At 31.6% G+C, this 20,110-nt stretch overlaps 1 protein-coding gene across 1 annotated transcript in view; it reads left to right on the top strand.

Moving 5' to 3' along the window:
* The first annotated feature begins 19,268 nt into the window (after positions 1–19,268).
* LOC149177446 (gamma-glutamyl peptidase 5-like) overlaps positions 19,269–20,110 on the top strand; it is a 411,652-nt gene continuing 410,810 nt past the window's right edge. Inside the window, exon 1 of the mRNA XM_089423411.1 lies at positions 19,269–19,637. Within this exon, the coding sequence (XP_089279537.1) occupies positions 19,323–19,637 (315 nt within the window). The 5' untranslated portion in view covers positions 19,269–19,322. The remainder of the gene's footprint in view (positions 19,638–20,110) is intronic.

Below are 20,110 nucleotides of genomic sequence, written 5' to 3' on the forward strand. Positions count from 1 at the left end.
GGAAAACCTGTAGAAGGGAGAAGAATCTTGAAATTCGTCACAACAGTCAATTATGGAAGCTAGAGGAAAGCGGTAAGTGTAAACCCTATCTGTGCAAAGGACTTGGAGCTTTGGACTGAAGACGATTACCCTAGCTGGAAACGAGAAAATGCCAAGGGAATGTTGCAGTTGGAGACCATAGGGAGACAAGACTCTATTTCCACTAATCGATGTGTACGCCCTTAGGAGTGTTGTGGATGAGGAACTCATACCAAGGCCAAGACGGACAACTGTACAACACTCCGAAAGCTCTGAAACCTTGTTACCGCTAAACCTAGGGGCAACCATAACCTTATAGTTAGAGCTTAAGGTATTTTAATGCCCAAATTTGAGTCAAACGAATAACAGTCGAACCATAATGTTGGATGCTCAGAAAATTAAATGATTGTAAGTTCAATGGTACCAAAAGATACTTTAATACTATGTGCTCAGATATTTACATGACAAAAGAATTATGTGATACCAAAAGGGTTATATCATACGAATATAAAGCAATCAAAATTGCATAATAATGTTTTTACAAAGTAAAAAAGAAAAAGAATTTTTCCTTTATTATGAGTCTGCACCATTAGGGTGTGTAAAGTAATAAATTGACTATCATATATTTTATTTTGTTTTTGTCTTTTGTTTTGTTTTTTGTTTTTACTTAGGCATATTAACGTGGGTTTGTGACAACACATTATATTCCATCTTTAGCTCATGGGACCAAATAAGAAGGAGAAATTACAATGTCTAGTATGTGTGTGTGTGTGTGTCAATGGATGTTATCCCGGGTGGTTGGGAGGGTTTAATATTAACCTCCCCGCCTGGGTTCCAATCGTAGATGCGACACAATACGTTGTCATCAGATGACGCAACCATGATGTAAAATGATGATATATGAACCATGTTTCTTCTAGGGGGTTGTACCCCTTTTAAATATATATATATATATATATATATATATATATATATATATATATATATATATATAAGCTAATTATTGTAACAAACTATTTATTTAACGTTAAATTTATACTCATCTTAATTTAGGGGTAAATAAATAATCTATGGTAGAATTTTTATGTCAAAAAAATCAAATTAATATGAAGTATTTTGTGTCATCTTAATCACGTGGCAAAGAATTCATATGTAATAAAATATCTAATATAAAAAATTATAATGTTTAGTATATTAAAATAAACAATTAAATTGGTTAGTATCCATGGTTAGTAAAAACTCAAAAAGTAATGGCAATTTTATTGGGGGAATATATATATAGCTAATTATTGTAACAAACTATTTAACGTTAAATTTATACTCATCTTAATTCAGGGGTAAATAAATAATCTATGGTAGAATTTCTATGTAAAAAAATCAAATTAATATGAAGTATCTTGTGTCATCTTAATCACGTGGCAAAGAATTCATATCTAATAAAATATCTAATACAAAAAATTATAATGTTTAGTATATTAAAATAAAAAATTAAATTGGTTAGTTCCATGGTTAGTAAAAGCTCGAAAAGTAATGACAATTTTTTTGGGGAAAATAAAATATTGATTACTATAAATTTGGAAAAAAATTGATAATTTTTTTTTAAACAATTTTTAATTTTGAAAATTTGATATTATAAGGAAGTCATCAACCCCACCCTAGAAGATCAAAAGTATCTCTCTGTTTTAACTAGCTCAAAGAAGAAAATTAATATAGCCAAGATTAGAACGAACTCTCATGAGCTCCATAGTGAAACGGGTGGTTGGGCAATTCCTAAAACACCATGGATGGAAAGGTTCTGCCATCTCTGTGAGAATACGAACATCGAGGATGAAAATCACTTCCTCTTAGAGCGCCCCGCGTACAACCACATTAGATCTCAGTTTCAAAATCTTTATTGCAATACTGGCCTTCCTAGCCTTTTACGTTGTCAAAATTACAGTGAGCTCGAGAGGCTTCTCTCCAAGCTTTTTGAGCATAGGAATACAATCTTAAATCAAATTAAATAATTCATTTCTTTAGATCCGATAGACCAAAGTTTGGTCTCAGTAGATGTTAACCACCACCATCATCATCATCATCCACCAATTAAAAATAAATAAAAATTCAAAAAATAATTTTCAATTTAAAAAAATAAGTTTAATATTTAATTTTACCAAAAATAATAAAAAATTTAATAAACTTTAGAAATAATTTTTAAAAATCTAAAAATTAATTAAAAATCAAAGCATCTTGACCCAAAATAATTACAATTACAATATACCCTTCAAAAATATAATAAATTATTTTATTTAATAAAAATAAAATAAATATTATTTATAAAAATAATAAAGAATTTATATAATAAATTATTTTATTTAACCAGAATAAAATAAATATTATTTATAGAAATAAAAAAAAATAAGGAATTTACATATCCACGATATAAGGATGTGTGTGTCACGATATAATCATATTTGATCGGGAAATGACATCGATATGTTACATCGACTCGTGGACTATATCTAAAAATAATAATAAGGAATTTATATATCCACGATATAGTAAGGATGTGTGTCACGATTTGTTTTTTTATTTTTTTTATTTTATTTTTTTTTAAGGGAAATGACATTGATATATTATATTGATGGTGAATTATATTTAGTTTTTTGGATGTTAAAATTTCATTTCATTATATCGAAATTAGTCAAATTTATGTAGGAAATTATACATTTTTCTAGAATATATAGACACAAGCCTATCTTTCCTGCAACACAAAAATTTCCATAAATTATTTTTATCATTTATTGATCTCATATAACCCATGTTAATATATAAATAAACTTGAACTTGTTTATATAATTTTTATAATTGTTATGTATTGTTTTTAATAAGCATTAAAATATTTGTTTTTATTTTATTATGGAGATTTTTAGGTTCAGTAAAGAGGTTTTGTTAGTTGGTGTTTGCTCTTATGAAAGTGCTAAACACTTATTCTTACTATGTCTTTTTTTCTAAGATTGTCTAGGGTTATCTTATTGCACATTTTCGAGTTCCAGATATGTCATTCTTCTCCTAGCTCATCTCTTGCTTTTCCTAGAGGGCCGTTGGAAAGGAAAGAACAAAACTCTCCCTTTTTTTACTTTTTGGGAGATTTGAAAATCAAGGAACCAAATGATATTTGACAATATTGCTCCACTCTTATATAGAGTTTGTTCACACATTATTGTTTGGTTAGAATCTTCATGCAACTCTGCTCTAGCTACATCTCTGTCCAAGCACAGTGAACCATCATTTCAGTTTCCTTTTCCAAAAAGTTTCTTTGACGGGGTTGCCCAAGCCTGAAAGTGTGGATGTGAGTTGTGACTTGGATTAGTCCCCATACCATATACCTACTTCAATGGAACAATGATGCTAGTTGTAATCAATGTTGCGAACATCGGCATCGGGATAAAATCGGCAAGCGTTCGGAAAACCAAAAAATCGTAAAAATCAGGAAAATATCTGTAAAAATTATTAAAACATCGGCAAAATCAAGATACCATCAAAATATTGGTAAAATTGGTAAACATTTGCTAGGCCAAAAAATCATGATTTCGAGATAAAATCGGGATGTTATCGAGATGTTCGCAACACTGGTTCCAATACTTCCGCTGAATTATTAGCTCTTTGGGGATTGCTACACTTTGCACAACATATTCATATTCGTCATATTGTGATATATGGGAATTGTAAAGTCATTACAGAGACGATAAATGGTCGTATTGTCTTTTCCAGTACCTCCATGTCCAATTGGCTGGAGCGCATCTTTATTTTTACAGAGTCATTAATGCAAATCACATTCTCACATATCTTCAGATATTGGAATGAGCCCATTGACTCCTTATTGAAGAAAGGTTTGAATGTTGCTCGTGGCATTATCCAATACCAATAGAAAGAGGCTAATGTGATCACTGATGAAGGGTTTGTCAATATTGAGTAATTAGAAACTTGGGATGATTATCCCTGGAGCTTTTTTTATTGTGTTATGTGGACCATTTTGTCTATTTTTTGGCAATATTTGCCACCATCTCTCTTTTCATATATACTAGTAAAAATGGTGGTCATTAGTTGTAATCAAATGAAGCATAAGGTTGAAGGCATGTACTTAGCAAGCAATAAAATATTTGAACTTATTTTGGATATATGTCCATGCCATGTATTGGTATTTTATATAATAGAATCTAGTGTTCTTTTCCTTTGGAAAAAAAATCGTAGGCCAATATCATTGCTTATCAATACCATATGTAAAAAAAAAAACACAAATCACTTCATATGATACTTGTTCATATACGGTTTTTTTAAATTATTAATCAATGTAATTAAAAAGACAAACACGATATAACAATTTTGGAGATAAATATCAACTCTTAATTTTTATATATTAATATGAATATTTTATAGAAATTAAATTGTATTATCAACTTAATAATAATTTATAATTATATTAAAATTAAAACCTATTTTTAAATAAACAAACTTAATTTTATTATTAAACCATATTTAAATAACTTGTACAATTTCTTCTAATTTCAGATAAAATTGACTTGAAAAGTGCCCGCATAGAAAAACCAACCATCTTCTCATGAATTCGAACACTCTTAACACAATACTTGTAAATTTGTATTCCAAGCATTACAACTGGTGTTCATGTCCTATTCGATGCCTTCAAATCTTTCATGCAACTTGTGATTTTAAGCCTTAGAAGTTGGCCTTTCTAGTTCTTATTGCCGTTAAGCCATACAATAATCTTTACCAATCATTACGCTTTGAAAGGTGATATTTAGTGATCACCACTCTTACTCAAAGGGTGGCACCTTCATAAAATTCGGAAAACTCTCGCAACCACGATGGCTGGCATCCCAAAACGTTTTGTTGTCTTCAAGGCAGGACACGCTACTGAATACATAGAGACCAAATATGGCGGCTATGGAGAAACGCTGGTGAATCTGATCAAGGACCCAGGGGAGGTCTGGGACATCTATGCAGTCATCGATGGGAAATTTCCATCACAGAAGGAATTGGATAGCTACGATGGCTTTGTTATAACTGGTAGCAGTGCTAATGCCCATGACAACAATGAATGGATCCAGAAGCTCTGTGATGTTATCAACTACTTGTATGACAGGCACAAGAAGGTTCTGGCATCTGTTTTGGAAGGTTCTCGGCATCTGTTTTGGCCACCAGGTGTGCTATATAATACCCTTTTCTCTTAAATTGAATATTCGTGTATTTTTTATACCATTCCTGACCTAATTGCAAGAAGGGCAATTGTCCTTCTCTCGTGTATTTTGATACTATTCCTGATCTAACTGCAAGAAGGCCAATTGTCTTGACTTCCTGGTCAATGTCTTGTGCCTAAAATCTTAACAGTGTGTGATGTGTTTTTTTGAAAGGGAATGTTTCCATGTCTATCCTTTCTCTAAAGAAATTATCGCTCGAAATATTGTTGTATTCTTTGCATTTCACAGAAAGTATCAGTATAAACCAGTCAGTACTGATCATGGAATTTTACCTCGTGGAGACATTAAGTGAGGTATGCAATAGAAGTAGCGAGCTATAGAATTGATCCCTAGATTTTCTGCATGGAGTTCAAATCAGTCAACCACTTGAGTTAACTTAATTAAACAATATTAATAATTATCAATATGCAAATGAGATAATCTTTTTTGTCCAAAGAAAACCTCATGAAAAACTCTTTGAGTACTTCCCCATAATCCACATTCAACCACTTGAGTTAACTTAATTAAACAATATTAATAATTATCAATATACAAATGAGATAATCCTTTTTGTCTAAGGACAACCTCCTGAAAAACTCTTCGAGTACTTCCCCATAATCCATAGATGGTAAATGGCGTAAATTGTCTTCCCTAATTATGGAGCCTAACCCCATGGACATCAAGAGAGTGGAACATGTAACCTCTCCAACTTTAGAGGAGAGATCTCACCTCTAGCTCATGACCACTTGAACTAACCTTCAGAGTTATGCAGATGAGATAATGTGTGTATGTTTTTCTTTTTGTAATTGGGTTACTAGGGTAGGCTTTACCAACACTAGTCTCTAGGGTGGTAAAGCCTAAAAAGCTAGTTGATCTAACTACCACATCCAAGGAAAAAATGTCACAATGCCATTTGATGGGAATAAAAAAGTGCAAGGGTCCAAAATTTATTAGTGCCATCACATTGAATACAATCATGATAGAAATTGACCATTGTAAATGTGTTATCAGAAATGGAAATAGGGGTTGAATGATAAAATTTGCTAGAGGGTTTCAGTGGATAAGAAAAGTGAATCCACTATGTAATGTACCCAATACTTTTTGTGCACTGTGAGGACATGGGGTACCTTTGTTAACTACCCAAATTCAAATCGTCCACTAAGGAGTCGAAGTCATTGTTTTGTTATTAACTATTTACAATGAGCAGGCACAATACTATAGGACTATGCAACATAAAAGTAACCATTTAATTATTCATGAGACCATAATTCATAAATGCAAGTTAACGCAAGCATTTAGATGAACAAACTAGAAAATAAATTGACCTTGACATAGTCATAACATTTCATTGTTAAATTCAACACAATCCATAGATACATTTAGGAATGCTTATCTGCCTGAAATTGTCCAACAAATAGCTATAGATGAGGGACATTCCACCAAATCATAGGCTCCTTGATGCACCAATTCTCTTTGCAGTAAAGGCCACCATTGAGTTGGAGGTATGAATCCACAGGGAACACACTCTTCCTATGATTGGCTCTAATTTCACTTTTCATAGCCCAATTCCCAGTTTTATAGTTACTAATTGCACCTACAACAATTCCTAAACCACAAAAATTTTCCATCAACTAGCACAACCCAAGAAATGAGATCCCCTCTTTCGCACATGAATCCTTCAGACTATCCCACTTCCCTCTAGGGTGCTATCATGGGGTGGCTAGGAATTTCATTTATGGGATTTTATGAAATTAACTGTAGCAAAATTTCCTTAGTTACAACAAATATAATTTCGTACAACCACGATTCTCTTTAACTTTGTGGCTTTAGATTTCACTATTCGAATTTAATATTCACACATCAGTTCATTTTGTGGAAATTTCTTCAATTTTCCAAACAAAGAATAGTGCATAGGGTGATTTCTGATTTTTGGCAAGTTCATTTCTCTAGTATTGAACAACAGTAATCTTCAACCTTTCCTCCCATACCTTCAAAACCATAATAATCATAATTGTTTTCTTGCATGGTAAAGGTGAAATTTAATTGCATGGCATGTAGGTGCCATGTATCCTTCATGGACTAATCCCTCCATAAGGGTTAATTTACAAGATTTTGTGTTAGCTTCTCGACTAAGTTCCCTTACTTATCCTACTAAACCCCTCTTTCCCCTCTTATGGAGTCATAGCCCCCATTCTTTTTGTATTTCTCTTCTGTAGTTGATCACGTGCTATTTATTAATATTTAATGTTCAGTTAGAAATTACATTGTTTGGATTATAGTCGTTCATCATGTATATAAACACTGAATTGGGGATTGAAACTAAGGTATTACATTCCCCTCTCCTTAGATTTTGTACTGTCCTTGGTGCACATCACCATTATATACAATTACAACAAAATTTTTCTTACATCAATTTTCAAAATAAATGGAGTTGCCTCCCACATTGCATCCTCTAGATATGTTGCTTCATCATTCTTTAGTTGCATTTTCAATTTTGTTCTCTTTTTTGCAAATATGCATAGTTATTGGCTATCTTGTACATAATTCACTTGCATTAGCTTCTACTACCTTGATAACCTCCTAGGTCTTAGCATATTAGCATGTCTATTAATTATCAATACAAACAAGCTTGTTATAGCCAATTTTGTACAATAATATTGTTAATTTTAGGGCTAGATAGTTCTTTGTTGTAGATAATTGCATTTTTAAACATTTTAAACATTTTTCACATTATATTCAGTGTTCACCCCATAAGTAAATACATAGAGAGAACATTAAAATCAACAATGCAGCGAAACAATAAGGAATATTAGAAGAAAAACATGCACAATAGAGACACCAGGATTTTGATCAGAGACTAGGGAAAAACCCCACAAGGGAGGAAATCCATAATCATCTCTTCTTCTTTTATTAGTCAATCAATATTCAGCTAAGATCCAAAGTGCATCAATAATGAGACACAAGTCTTTCAACAACAATCACAATAGGCCTCTTAGGGCGAACACTGAATCATATAGGATCCTTATAAGATGGTAGCAGACAAGTCTATCAAGGAGTCCTCCACAAGACCTATGATAGGGCGGCCTCCATATCACTGAAGGTATCATATATCTATGTCATGATCATATCGATATCATTACAATTATAAGTATCACTATCATACTGCCATACGTCTTTCTCACAAGGTGTTAATTTTAGTTAACAATGGTATGTTCTATGCGTTAGCATAATTACTTCAATGTCCTTTAAGCAAGCCAATGACAATTTCCAAATTAGTTTCCAATAGCAATCACATTAACCATAAATCAGATTGATAGTAACTCTAGACAAAACATGAACAGTATAATCTATAAGACACACCAAGACAAGAGAACGCCAATTTTGGCTAATGCCAAGGAAAAACCCAAGATGGGGAAAATACTCTGATCAATTTATTATTATTATTATATCAAATGTTCATCAAAGAGAGAGAGAGTACAATAAAGTCAAAATTGACTTGCCAAATGATGATTAAAGCAGCCCTGTCAAATCTGAAATTTTCTGCAGCGGTCAATAGCCCTAACCAAAAAGTCAACACTGGTCAAAGAAACAACTAACTGTCCTCTAAGCAGCTCGGTCATACCCAATCAAACTCAGCCTTTTGATGTGGTCAAAGTCATCACAAAACACTCATGAAAACAGTGGTCAAACTTGGTCAAACTCTATGGTTAGGCATGTTGACCACTGGAGTGGCACCTGATGATTATATGAAGACTCCATGCCCAAGGATGATCCAGAGGACACTTGTACCATCATATATCATCATTCAACAAAGTTTTTTAACTCTACTTCTACCTTCTCATCATATTTCTTGTACCCCGATTCCACACCCTACGGGGAATTGTAATAAGTGATACTAGTAATGATGAGTTTTTGAGTCTGTAACAGGCCTAGGATGTTGGGGCTCGATCATGAAATGAGTACACCTTGGAGTGTTTTTTTTATCTAGTTAATTATCCCTTTTTTTTCAAAGGCGGATAATTTTTTGGGTTTTTTCACTCACTTTTTACCCCAAAACTAGGGTGATGGTTTGAAGGTTGAGCCACTAACGCATCTTAGTGTCTAGAGTCGATGTATATTACCATACTAAATCACACAAAAAAATTCTTGGAATTTGGTTAGGTCTAGACAGTCATTTTTTAATTTTTTAGATTTCTCACAGATAAAAAATTGCAAATAAAATTGTACTTGTAATGTAATAAGTGATGTCTAGAGAAGTTGTATGGAGTATGAGTAATGCAATTTACACCTCTCATCCTCAACTTTCTATTATGACACACTTTGATGGGTTAAAAATGTGTTTTGAACTCTCAAAACCCACTTTTCTAAGTTTAGTGGTAAATCTGACAATTAATTAAGCCATAAATTAAATAAATGGAGAAAAATAAATATCCACACATGCTAAATGTTGTGGAAATGAGGTGCAAAATTATGGGGGAGTTAAAGTGATGTGGACTACTAAAATCAAGGAAAGAACATGTGCTCAAATAAAATCGAATTTTTGGCATTAAAGGAGAAAGTTGCTTACTAGGAAATTCGAATTTGTGAAGTTAATGCACATTTGGGAAGATTTGGGATAATATTTGGCGGAGATTTTTGTGGAAAATTGTCCCCACATGGGTTACCACCCATATACACTTGTCATTCTATCATAAAATTCAAATTTGGCACATAAGGGAAAAAGAAAATGATGTCCACTTGCCAGAATTCGATTTTTACACTTGGCATTGGAGCTCCATTCAACAAATTCAAATTTCTTTTTGGGATTGTCACCTCATGGCACTTGTTTAATCACTTCTACATTGGGATTGGCTCCAATTCCATTTGTATTGTCATTCTTCATTGGGGTTTGCTCCCAACTCTCTATATAATAGAGCCATGGGCTGTCACATTGTATCATGTAAGACGAGCTATTGTGCTTGAGGAGACTCTGCGGGATTGTATTCACTACTTGTAATATAATACAATAGTCTTAGGCGTAAAACATGATGGTGTTATTCTCCTTTCATGTGTGGTAAATTCTTTACTTATTGTTATGCTTCTATTTATTTCCTCGTGTCATTATTTCTTTCATGCTTGTTTCAAGTTATGTTAGTATGCAGCTATCTCATATTAGCATAAGAATTAATTATTTTATTTAGGAAAAGAAATCTTCTAGTGGATAATAGATGTATCTCTAGGAATTCTTTCCACTGCACTTATTTAATTTCATGTGGATTTAATGATTTGTGGTGAAGTTTTGTAGATGAATCATTATTTGGTCAAGCTTTTCAAGCGTGAGGGGAAATTCTTGGAGGAATCAACCCATTCTTGAAAAATATTTAAGGAGAACCCGCATGTTTTGAATTCCAAAGTCTCATCTATATCTTATTTGTGTGTTGCAGGGATTCTTTCAAGTTTCTTAAAGCTTTTATTTCTTTCATCAAAATATCAAACTTGGAAAAATTTATTTTTATGTATTGTACTTCATTTATCAATATCTCGCTATTTCAAAGATCTAAGTCATGGTTAGTAAAAAAGAAGAGTTTGCTCATAGTCTTTGGCCTAGTCTTTTGTAGATTATTTTTGTAACATACTTTATTGTCATCTTGGTCTAACATTTGATTTATTTTTTTTTGTATCCTTTTGAGCAAGATAGTTTCCATGCTTTGATTTGTAGACTAATTCATCTTGAAAGCATTTATAATACCTTGTGTTAACAATTTAGTGTTTCACTTTTCAAGGTCATTTTGGCTTTCAATTTGAAAACATTTCAATTCATTTTAAGCAAAATACAATTTCATTTTTTAAAGAGAAAATACTTGGAAGGCGCTGATTGTTTATGTATTTCATGCTTATCTTATGATAGTTATTGCTCATATCATTTTTTTGCTTCTAAATCTTAAAGAGATAATATATTTAACCCTAACAATTCTCCTAGAAACTCACATCCTTTTTAAATTAAATATTCATTAGGGACCACCCCCCTTAGTTAACCTAGGAGATAGCTCAAACAGAGAGAGTCAGGATTGGTGTGACAATCCCTTCTTTGAGTTTCCTGCCACGAACCACACATTGTGGGGTTGAGGGCTTTTCTCACTGACTTGTAGGTAGGTGTAGGCTACAATGTCAACATCTTTGGTGCCGTTGCCGGGGACAAGTCTTCTTGTACCTGGGAGATACGACTAACTTTTGGTTTTTGCATGTTGGATTTTAGAGTTAGATTCTTGTTCAAGTGGCGACTCCACTTATTTCATTTTCTGCAAGGATTTCTGCTTGAAGCTTTCTTCTGGTAGATTTCTTGTTAATCTTGGATAGGAGCCTCTCTCTGGTATCCATTTGCTCTTTCAGGTTGAAGTGGGCATGACATAATGAATGATTTTTTCTCCCCTTGTGATTTGACTTACATTTCAGGCTATCCGAATTTCATTCCGGATGAAGCCATTGAGGCTATTGAAGAGTTGCCTAGTTTTCTAGGTAACAATGCCATCAGTACTAAAACTCACCTTAGGAATTTCCACCTTTGTGTGAACAAATGGTGCCATGATATTAACTATGATGATGTTAAAATGAGACTTTTCATCATTTCATTAGATGGAAATGCAATTGATTGGTTCATAGAAAAATATGGAGATGAAAAAAGATCAAAGCAAAAGCAAATGAGAATAATAAGGATCTCATCAAGGGGTTGACTCAAATGATTAATGATACGCAACTCTACCAAGTTCAACTCATTAAGACCATGGAGGTGAATCATGCACAAGCAATAAAGGCCATGGAAGTCAATCATTCTAATCAGATGACCTCTATTCAAAACAAGTTGCTCGCCATGAAGGGAAAACAAGTGCAATTAATCAACACCATGGAAACGAATCATGCCAAGGAAATAAGTGTTATGAAGGCTAATCAGGTCACTTTTCAAAATAGGTTGGATGAAATGGAAAGATTACAGGTACACAAATTCCAACTTACGTTAAATGACGAATGGGAAAAGAACAAAGAAACAAATCATAAACCTCCCGATCCACTGAAGCAATCTTCATCTCATTATGAGGAGGTCATTTACTCCATTGAAAAATGGCTAATTGATGGAGACTTGGATAGCAAGGAAACTGAGGGGAATCAGGTTTATACTTATGAGATTGATCCATCACCCATGTCAGAGCATAAGCAGAATGGACAAAGGAAAGTCAAAGAAGTATTGGATACTTCGAATTTTCCATTAGAGCATCTTCAAAATCGGACAAAAAGGTCTACTTTGATCACCTCAACATCAACATCACAATCTATTAAGAAGAAAAGAAAAAAACGGAAAGGTTTTGGTAAATTTGATGGCCATTTACAACATAGTGTTGGGATTGATCAAAGTCCTCAAATATTCAGAATTGGACAAGGCACATTAGAAAAGCAGCCCATGGATCTGCCTGAAAGTACGCAGGTTCTCAGCATGAACTTCATTAAGGACATCTGATGTTATGGGGCATCTTTTTGTATCATATTTCTAACCTTATACCTTGTCATTTTTGTTTAATTAGTTTTATTTCATGAATAAATCATCATTTATGCTCTTAGAATAAATTTCCATTTCTTCATTTCTGTACTTGATTTCATTTGATGATATTTTGAATGGATATTGCTAATATATGTATTTTGTTGAAGGATGCAGATTCCAGGTTTTCGCAAACTATCACGTTGTATCTAACGTGCATCCCCATATGGAGCCAAATGTTGACCACTAAAGTGGCACTTGATGATTATATGAAGACTCCATGCCCAAAGATGATCCAGAGGACACTTGTACCATAAGATATCATCATTCAACAAAGTTTTTTTAACTCAACTTTTATCTTCTCATCATCTTTCTTGTACCCAGATTCCACACCCTGCAGGGAATTGTAATAAGTGATACTAGTAACGATGAATTGTTGAGTCTGTAACAGGCCTAGGATGTTGGGGCTCGATCATCAAATGAGTACACCTTGGAGTGTTTTTTTTATCTAGTTAATTATCCCTTTTTTTTAGAGGCGGATAATTTTCTGGCTTTTTTCACTCACTTTTTACTCCAAAGCCGGGGTGACGGTTTGAAGGTTGAACCCCTAACACATCTTAATGTCTAGAGTCGATGTATATTACCATACTAGATCACACAAAAAAAATCGTGGAATTTGGTTAGGTCTAGGTAGTCATTTTTTAATTTTTTAGATTCCCCACACGTAAAAAATTGCAAATAAAATTGTACTTCTAATGTAATAAGCAATGTCTAGAGAAGTTCTATGGGTATGAGAAATGAAATTTACACCTCTCACCCTCAACTTTCTATTATGACACACTTTGATGGGTTAAAAATGTGTTTTGAACCTTCAAAACCCACTTTTCCTAAGTTTAGTGGTAAATCTCGCAATTAATTAAGCCATAAATTAAATAAATGGAAAAAAATAAATATCCACACATGCTAAATGTTGTGGAAATGAGGTGAAAAATTATGGAGGAGTTAAAGTGAAGCCCCAAAGTGACGTGGACTCCTAAAATCAAGGAAATGACGTGCTCAAATAAAATCGAATTTTTGGCATTAAAGGAGAAAGTTGTTTACTTGGAAATTTGAATTTGTGAAGTTAATGCACATCTGGGACGATTTGGGAGAATATTTGGTGGAGATTTTTGTGGGAAATTGTCCCCACATGGGTTACCACCCATATACACTTGCCATTCTATCATAAAATTCTAATTTAGCACATAAGAGAAGAAGAAAACGATGTCCACTTGCTAGAATTCGATTTTTACACTTGGTATTGGAGCTCCATTCAACAAATTCGAATTTCTCTTTGGGGTTGTCACCTCATGCCACTTGTTTAATCACTTCTACATTGGGATTGACTCCAATGCCATTTTCCATGGTCATTCTTCATTGGGATTTGCTCCCAACTCTCTATATAATAGAGTCATGTGCTCTCACATTGTATCATGTAATACAAGCTATTGTGCTTGAGGAGACTTTGCGGGATTGTATTCACTACTTACAATATAATACAACAGTTTTTGGGGTAAAGCGTGATGATGATCTTCTACTTGCATGTGTGGTAAATTCTTGATTTGTTGTTATGCTTCTATTTATTTCTTCATGTCATTATTTCTTTCATGTTTGTTTCAAGTTATTTTACTATGCAGCTATCTGATATTAGCATAAGAATTAATTATTTGCTTTACGAAAAGAAATCTTCTAGTGAATAATAGATGTATCTCTAGGAATTCTTTCCACTGCACTTATTTAATTTCATGTCGATTTAATGATTTATGGTGAATTTTTGTAGATGAACCATTATTTGGTCAAGCTTTTCAAGCATGAGGGGAAATTCTCAAAGGAATCAACCCATTCTCGAAAAATATTCAAGGAGAACTTGCATGTTTTGAATTCCAAATTCTCATCTATATCTTATTTGTGTGTTGCATGGATTCTTTCAAGTTTCTTGAAACTTTTATTTCTTGCATCAAAATATCAAACTTGGAAAAATTTATTTTTTCCATATTGTACTTCATTTATCAATATTTGGCTATTTCGAAGAGCTAAGTCATGACAAGTCAAAGAGGAGAGCTTGCTCATACTTTTTGGCCTAGCCTTTTGTAGATTATTTTTGTAACATACTTTGTTGTCATATTGGTCTAACATTTGAGCTATTTTTGTATCTTTTTGAGCAAGATAGTTTCCATGCTTTGATTTGTAGACTTATTCATCTTGAAAGTATTTATAATATCTTGTGCTAACAATTTAGTGTTTCACTTTTCAAGGTTATTTTGGCTTTCCATTTGAAATCATTTCACTTCATTTTAAGCAAAATACAATTTCATTTTTTAAAGAGCAAATACATGGGAGGCACTAGTTGTTTATGTATTTCATGTTTATCTTATGATGGTTATTGCTCATATCAATTTTTTGCTTATAAATATTAAATAGATAATCCTATTTAACCCTAGCAATTCTCCTAGAAACTCACATTCTTTTTAAATTAACTTTTTGTTAGGGACCACCCCCCTTAGCTAACCTAGGAGATAGCTCAAACAAAGAGAGTCGGGATTAGAGTGACAAACCCTTCTCTAAGTTTCCTGCCACCAACCACACCTTGTGGGGTTGAAGGCTTTTCTCATTGACTTGTAGGTAGGTGTAAATGAAAAAAATTATAGGTTTTTTGATAATCCAAAATTAAAATAAGTGTAATGTCCAACGTTGTTGCTTAGTACTTGTTTCTTATGCAAAAAATAATCGATCTTAAATAAATTCATAAATCTAATAATGAAACACATTTGAATACGAAAAAGGGAAGTACCAAAAGTAATTTGTCGATTAGATAACCTTGGAGAAAAATAGAGATAGGTGCATAGATAATTTTGGATGAAATATTAGCTCCAACGTCATTATTTGTTACAAAGGTTAAGAGTTTATTGAAATGTGTTCATGCACATTTTATTTCATCTTTAGCTCATGGAACCAAATAAGAGGGAAAAATTACAATGTCACACACACACACACATATGAGATATAAATAAAATAAATATTAAAAAAAAAACGCTAATTATTGTAACAAACTATTTATTTAACGTTAAATTTATATTCATCTTAATTCAGGGGCAAATAAATAATCTATAGTAGAATTTCTATGTAAAAAAAAATCAAATTAACATGAAGTATCATGTGTCATCTTAATCACCTGGCAAAGAATTCATATGTAATAAAATATTTAATATAAAAAATTATAATGTTTAGTATATTAAAATAAAAAATTTAGTTACACAAAGGCTTAAGTGGTTGTTTAGAAGATTACTAATTTGTTATTTTTAAGTTATGATTAAAATTATGGAGGCAAAGGAGAAAATCTTATTTATTATAGCGTTGATTTAAATTTTATTTTTTATATTCTATCATGATTATTTATTTATTTATTTTTATTATCATACTTTAAAATTGAATTGTGAAAATATATAAAGGTTTATTGAAGAAAATGATTGAGCCAAGTCCATTCAATTATAAAAAACACCCAGGGAAAATTTTCGAAAAAAATATGATAATTAATTTATGAGGACACTTCACAATTAGAAGTTTTTTATTTTTTAATTATTTTTTTTAAAACAATTTTTAATTTTAAATATTTGATTTTAAAACACATAAAATGAGTCATCCACCCATTAAAAATTAGAAATTATAATTTTTAAAATTCAAAAAATAATTTTCAATTCTAAAAAAGTTTAAAATTAATTTTTTCCAAAACTTTAATAAACTTTAGAGATAGTTTCTAAAATTTTACAAATTAATTAAAAGTCAAAGAATTTTGATCCAAATCGATGACAATATACTCTTTAGAATATTAAATTATTTTATTTAATGAGAATTAAATAAATATTGTTTATTAAAATAATAAGGAATTTATATATCCACGATATAAAAAGGATTCGTGTATCACAATATAATCATGTTTGATAGGGAAATGTGTTGACATGAATATAAATTACAATAAGAAGAATTTTTTTAGAAGAAATCACATCGAAGAATATTTGTCAACGCGTTTTAAACCAACTAGTGTGGTTCATCGTAAGGACAAGATGAACCACACTGGTTGGTTTGAAAAGCATCGAAAAATATTCTTTGATGTGATTTCTTCCGAAAAAATTCTTCTTATAATGTAGATATGGATCACAGAAGCCTAAACTCGCTAATAAATTATAATATTCATCAATACAAATGACATCGATATATTACATTGGTATTTGTCAAACTTGTGTAAGAAATTATACACCCTTCCAGAATATACATACACAATCCTATCTTCCTTACACCACCAAAATTTCCATAAATTATTTTTATCATTTCATGATTTCGTGTATCCCATGTTAACATATAAATAAACTTTAACTTGTCTATATAATTTTTATAATTGTTTGTATTGTTTTTAATAAAATAATAATAATTTTTTTATAATTAAATTAGTATGATTATATAGATTAAATGGTTGGTAAATATTAATAAATATTAATTTCTAATTAGCATTAAAATATTTGCTTTTATTTTATTATGAGATTAAGCATTAAAATATTTTTCTTTTATTTTATTATGGAGATTCTTAATTTGTAAATAGCCTTTGTTAGTTGGTTTCGCTCTGTAAACGTGGTCCTGAAAGTGTCAAGCACTTATTCCTACTATGTCATTTCTCTAAGGTTGTCTGCAGCTATTTATTGCACATTTTTGAGTCCTTGCTTTGCCATATGTCCAAAAAAGCATAAATCACTTCATAAGTTCATATGATACTTGTTCATATGCAATTTTTTTAATTAATCAATTAATTAAAAAGACAAACATGATATAACAATTTTGGAAATAAATCTCAACCCTTAATTAAAAAGACAAACATGATATAACAATTTTGGAGATAAATCTCAACCCTTAATTTCTACAATCCGCTTAACTTCTACAGTCTCCCCAAGATTTCAGATAAAATTGAATTGAAAAAGTGCTTAAAAAAACCATCTTCTAATTGAATTCGAACATTCCTAGCACAATACTTTAAAAATTGTATTCCAAACATTCCACTGGTGTCCATGTCCTATACGATGCCTTCAAATCTTTCACGCAACTTGTGATTGAGCCGAGAGACTCATTCTATAATCCAATATGAGGGAGATGTGTAAGTATGCCACATCTCCAAAAAGATAATAAAAATATTTTTCGCTAATGTAAACAAAAAAAAAACAAAAATTAAATAACCATATAAATAAATAATTAAAAATCACCAAGAGACTCATTCTACAATCCAGTATGAGGGACATGTGTAAGTATGCCATGTCCTTAAAAAATAATAAAAATAATTTTAACTAATGTCAACCAAAACAAAAAAAATACAAATTAAATAACCATATAAATAAATAATTAAAAATAGAAGAGAGGCTCATTCTACAATCCAGTATGAGGGACATGTGTAAGTATGTAACATCCTCAAAAAATAATAAAAATATTTGTTACTAATGTCAACCAAAATAAAAATAAAAAATTAAATAACCATATAGATAAACAATTAAAAATTGCCTAGTGGCCCATTCTACAATGCATGTGTAAGTATGTCAAGTCCTCAAAAAATAATAAAAATAATTTTCTTTAATGTCAACCAAAACAAAAAGACAAAAATTAAATAACCATATAAATAAACAAAAAATAATTTTAGTTAATGCCAATCAAAACAAAAAGAGAAAAAATAAAAAACCATATAAATAAACAGTTAAAAATGTAGGAGGCTCATTTTACAATCCATTATTTCACTTTCATTCTATTTGGTTCTTTGATATATATATATATATATATATATATATAGAAAACTTAAATAAATTGTTTGAATATCCATATTAATTAATATATTTCAGTATGAACTCTCTCTTTATTATGTGTGTATTAGTGTTTACCTTAGTAAAATGTTTCAATGCTAAAAAAAGTGATTAAAGATAAAATAATGTAGTTATGTGTTAATAAGAAAAAAAATGTGTAACTCATTCAATTTTTAATATAAAATATTAATAATGATAAAATATTCAAAAATACTATATAAACAATGAAAAATTACCACTATAGATTTATCTTAATCACATATTTACTAAGCACTAGAAAAGATTAAACCTCTTGACATGTAATCTTTTTTCAAGTTTAAAATTTAAATGTTATGGACTTTTGGTAAATCTATAAAATCTATAATTAAAATAGATTTTTTTTTGAATTTAAACTTCTCTGATCCATAATAATCATAACAACATCTTTTGAAAAAATCCCTTAAATCACATAAAAGAGAATCTCATCCCAACGTTTCGAAATTAATAAATCACATAAAAGAAAATCTCCTCAAAGCGTTTCGAAGTTAATGAGCATTAATCCTTAAAATTAGACCTTTCTAATTCTTAGTACCATTAAGCCATACAATAATCTTAATCAATCGTCACGCTTTGAAAGGTGATATTTAGCGATCACCACTCTTACTCAAAGGGTGGCACCTCCATAGAATTCGGAAAACTCTCCCAACCACGATGGCTGGCATCCCAAAACGTTTTGCTGTCTTCAAGGCAGGACACGCTACTGAATACATAGAGACCAAATATGGTGGCTTTGGAGAAATGCTGGCGAATCTGTTCAAGGACTCAGGGGAGGTCTGGGACATCTATGCAGTCATCGATGGGAAATTCCCATCACAGAAGGAATTGGATAGCTACGATGGCTTTGTTATAACTGGTAGCAGTGCGAATGCCCATGACAATAATGAATGGATCCAGAAGCTCTGTGATGTTATCAACTACTTGTATGACAGGCACAAGAAGGTTCTGGGCATCTGTTTTGGCCACCAGGTGTGCTATATAATACCCTTTTCTCTTAAATTGAATATTCGTGTATCTTTTATACCATTCCTGACCGAATTGCAAGAAGGGCAATTGTCCTTTTCTGTTATATTGAATATTCGTGTATTTTGATACTATTCCTGATCTAACTGCAAGATCCCCTCTTTTGCTCAGGAATCCTTCAGACTATCCCACTTCCTTCTAGGGTGCCATCATGGGGTGGCCAGGAATTTCATTTATGGGATTTTAGGAAATTAACTGTAGCAAAATTTCCTTAGTCACAACGAAATAATTTCGTACAACCACAATTCTCTTCAACTTTGTGGCTGTAACTTTCACAATTCGAATTTAATATTCACGCATCAGTTCATTCTTGGGCAATTTCTTCAATTTTCCAAACAAAGAATAGTTCGTAGGGTGATTTCTGATTTTTGGCAAGTTCATATCTCTAGTATTGAACAACAGTAATCTTCAATCTTTCC

The sequence above is a fragment of the Pinus tabuliformis genome, chromosome 4_1 (genome assembly GCF_031772625.1).
Source record: "Pinus tabuliformis cultivar Carrire ecotype Pingquan chromosome 4_1, CPIR1, whole genome shotgun sequence".
Taxonomy (NCBI): Eukaryota; Viridiplantae; Streptophyta; class Pinopsida; order Pinales; family Pinaceae; genus Pinus; species Pinus tabuliformis.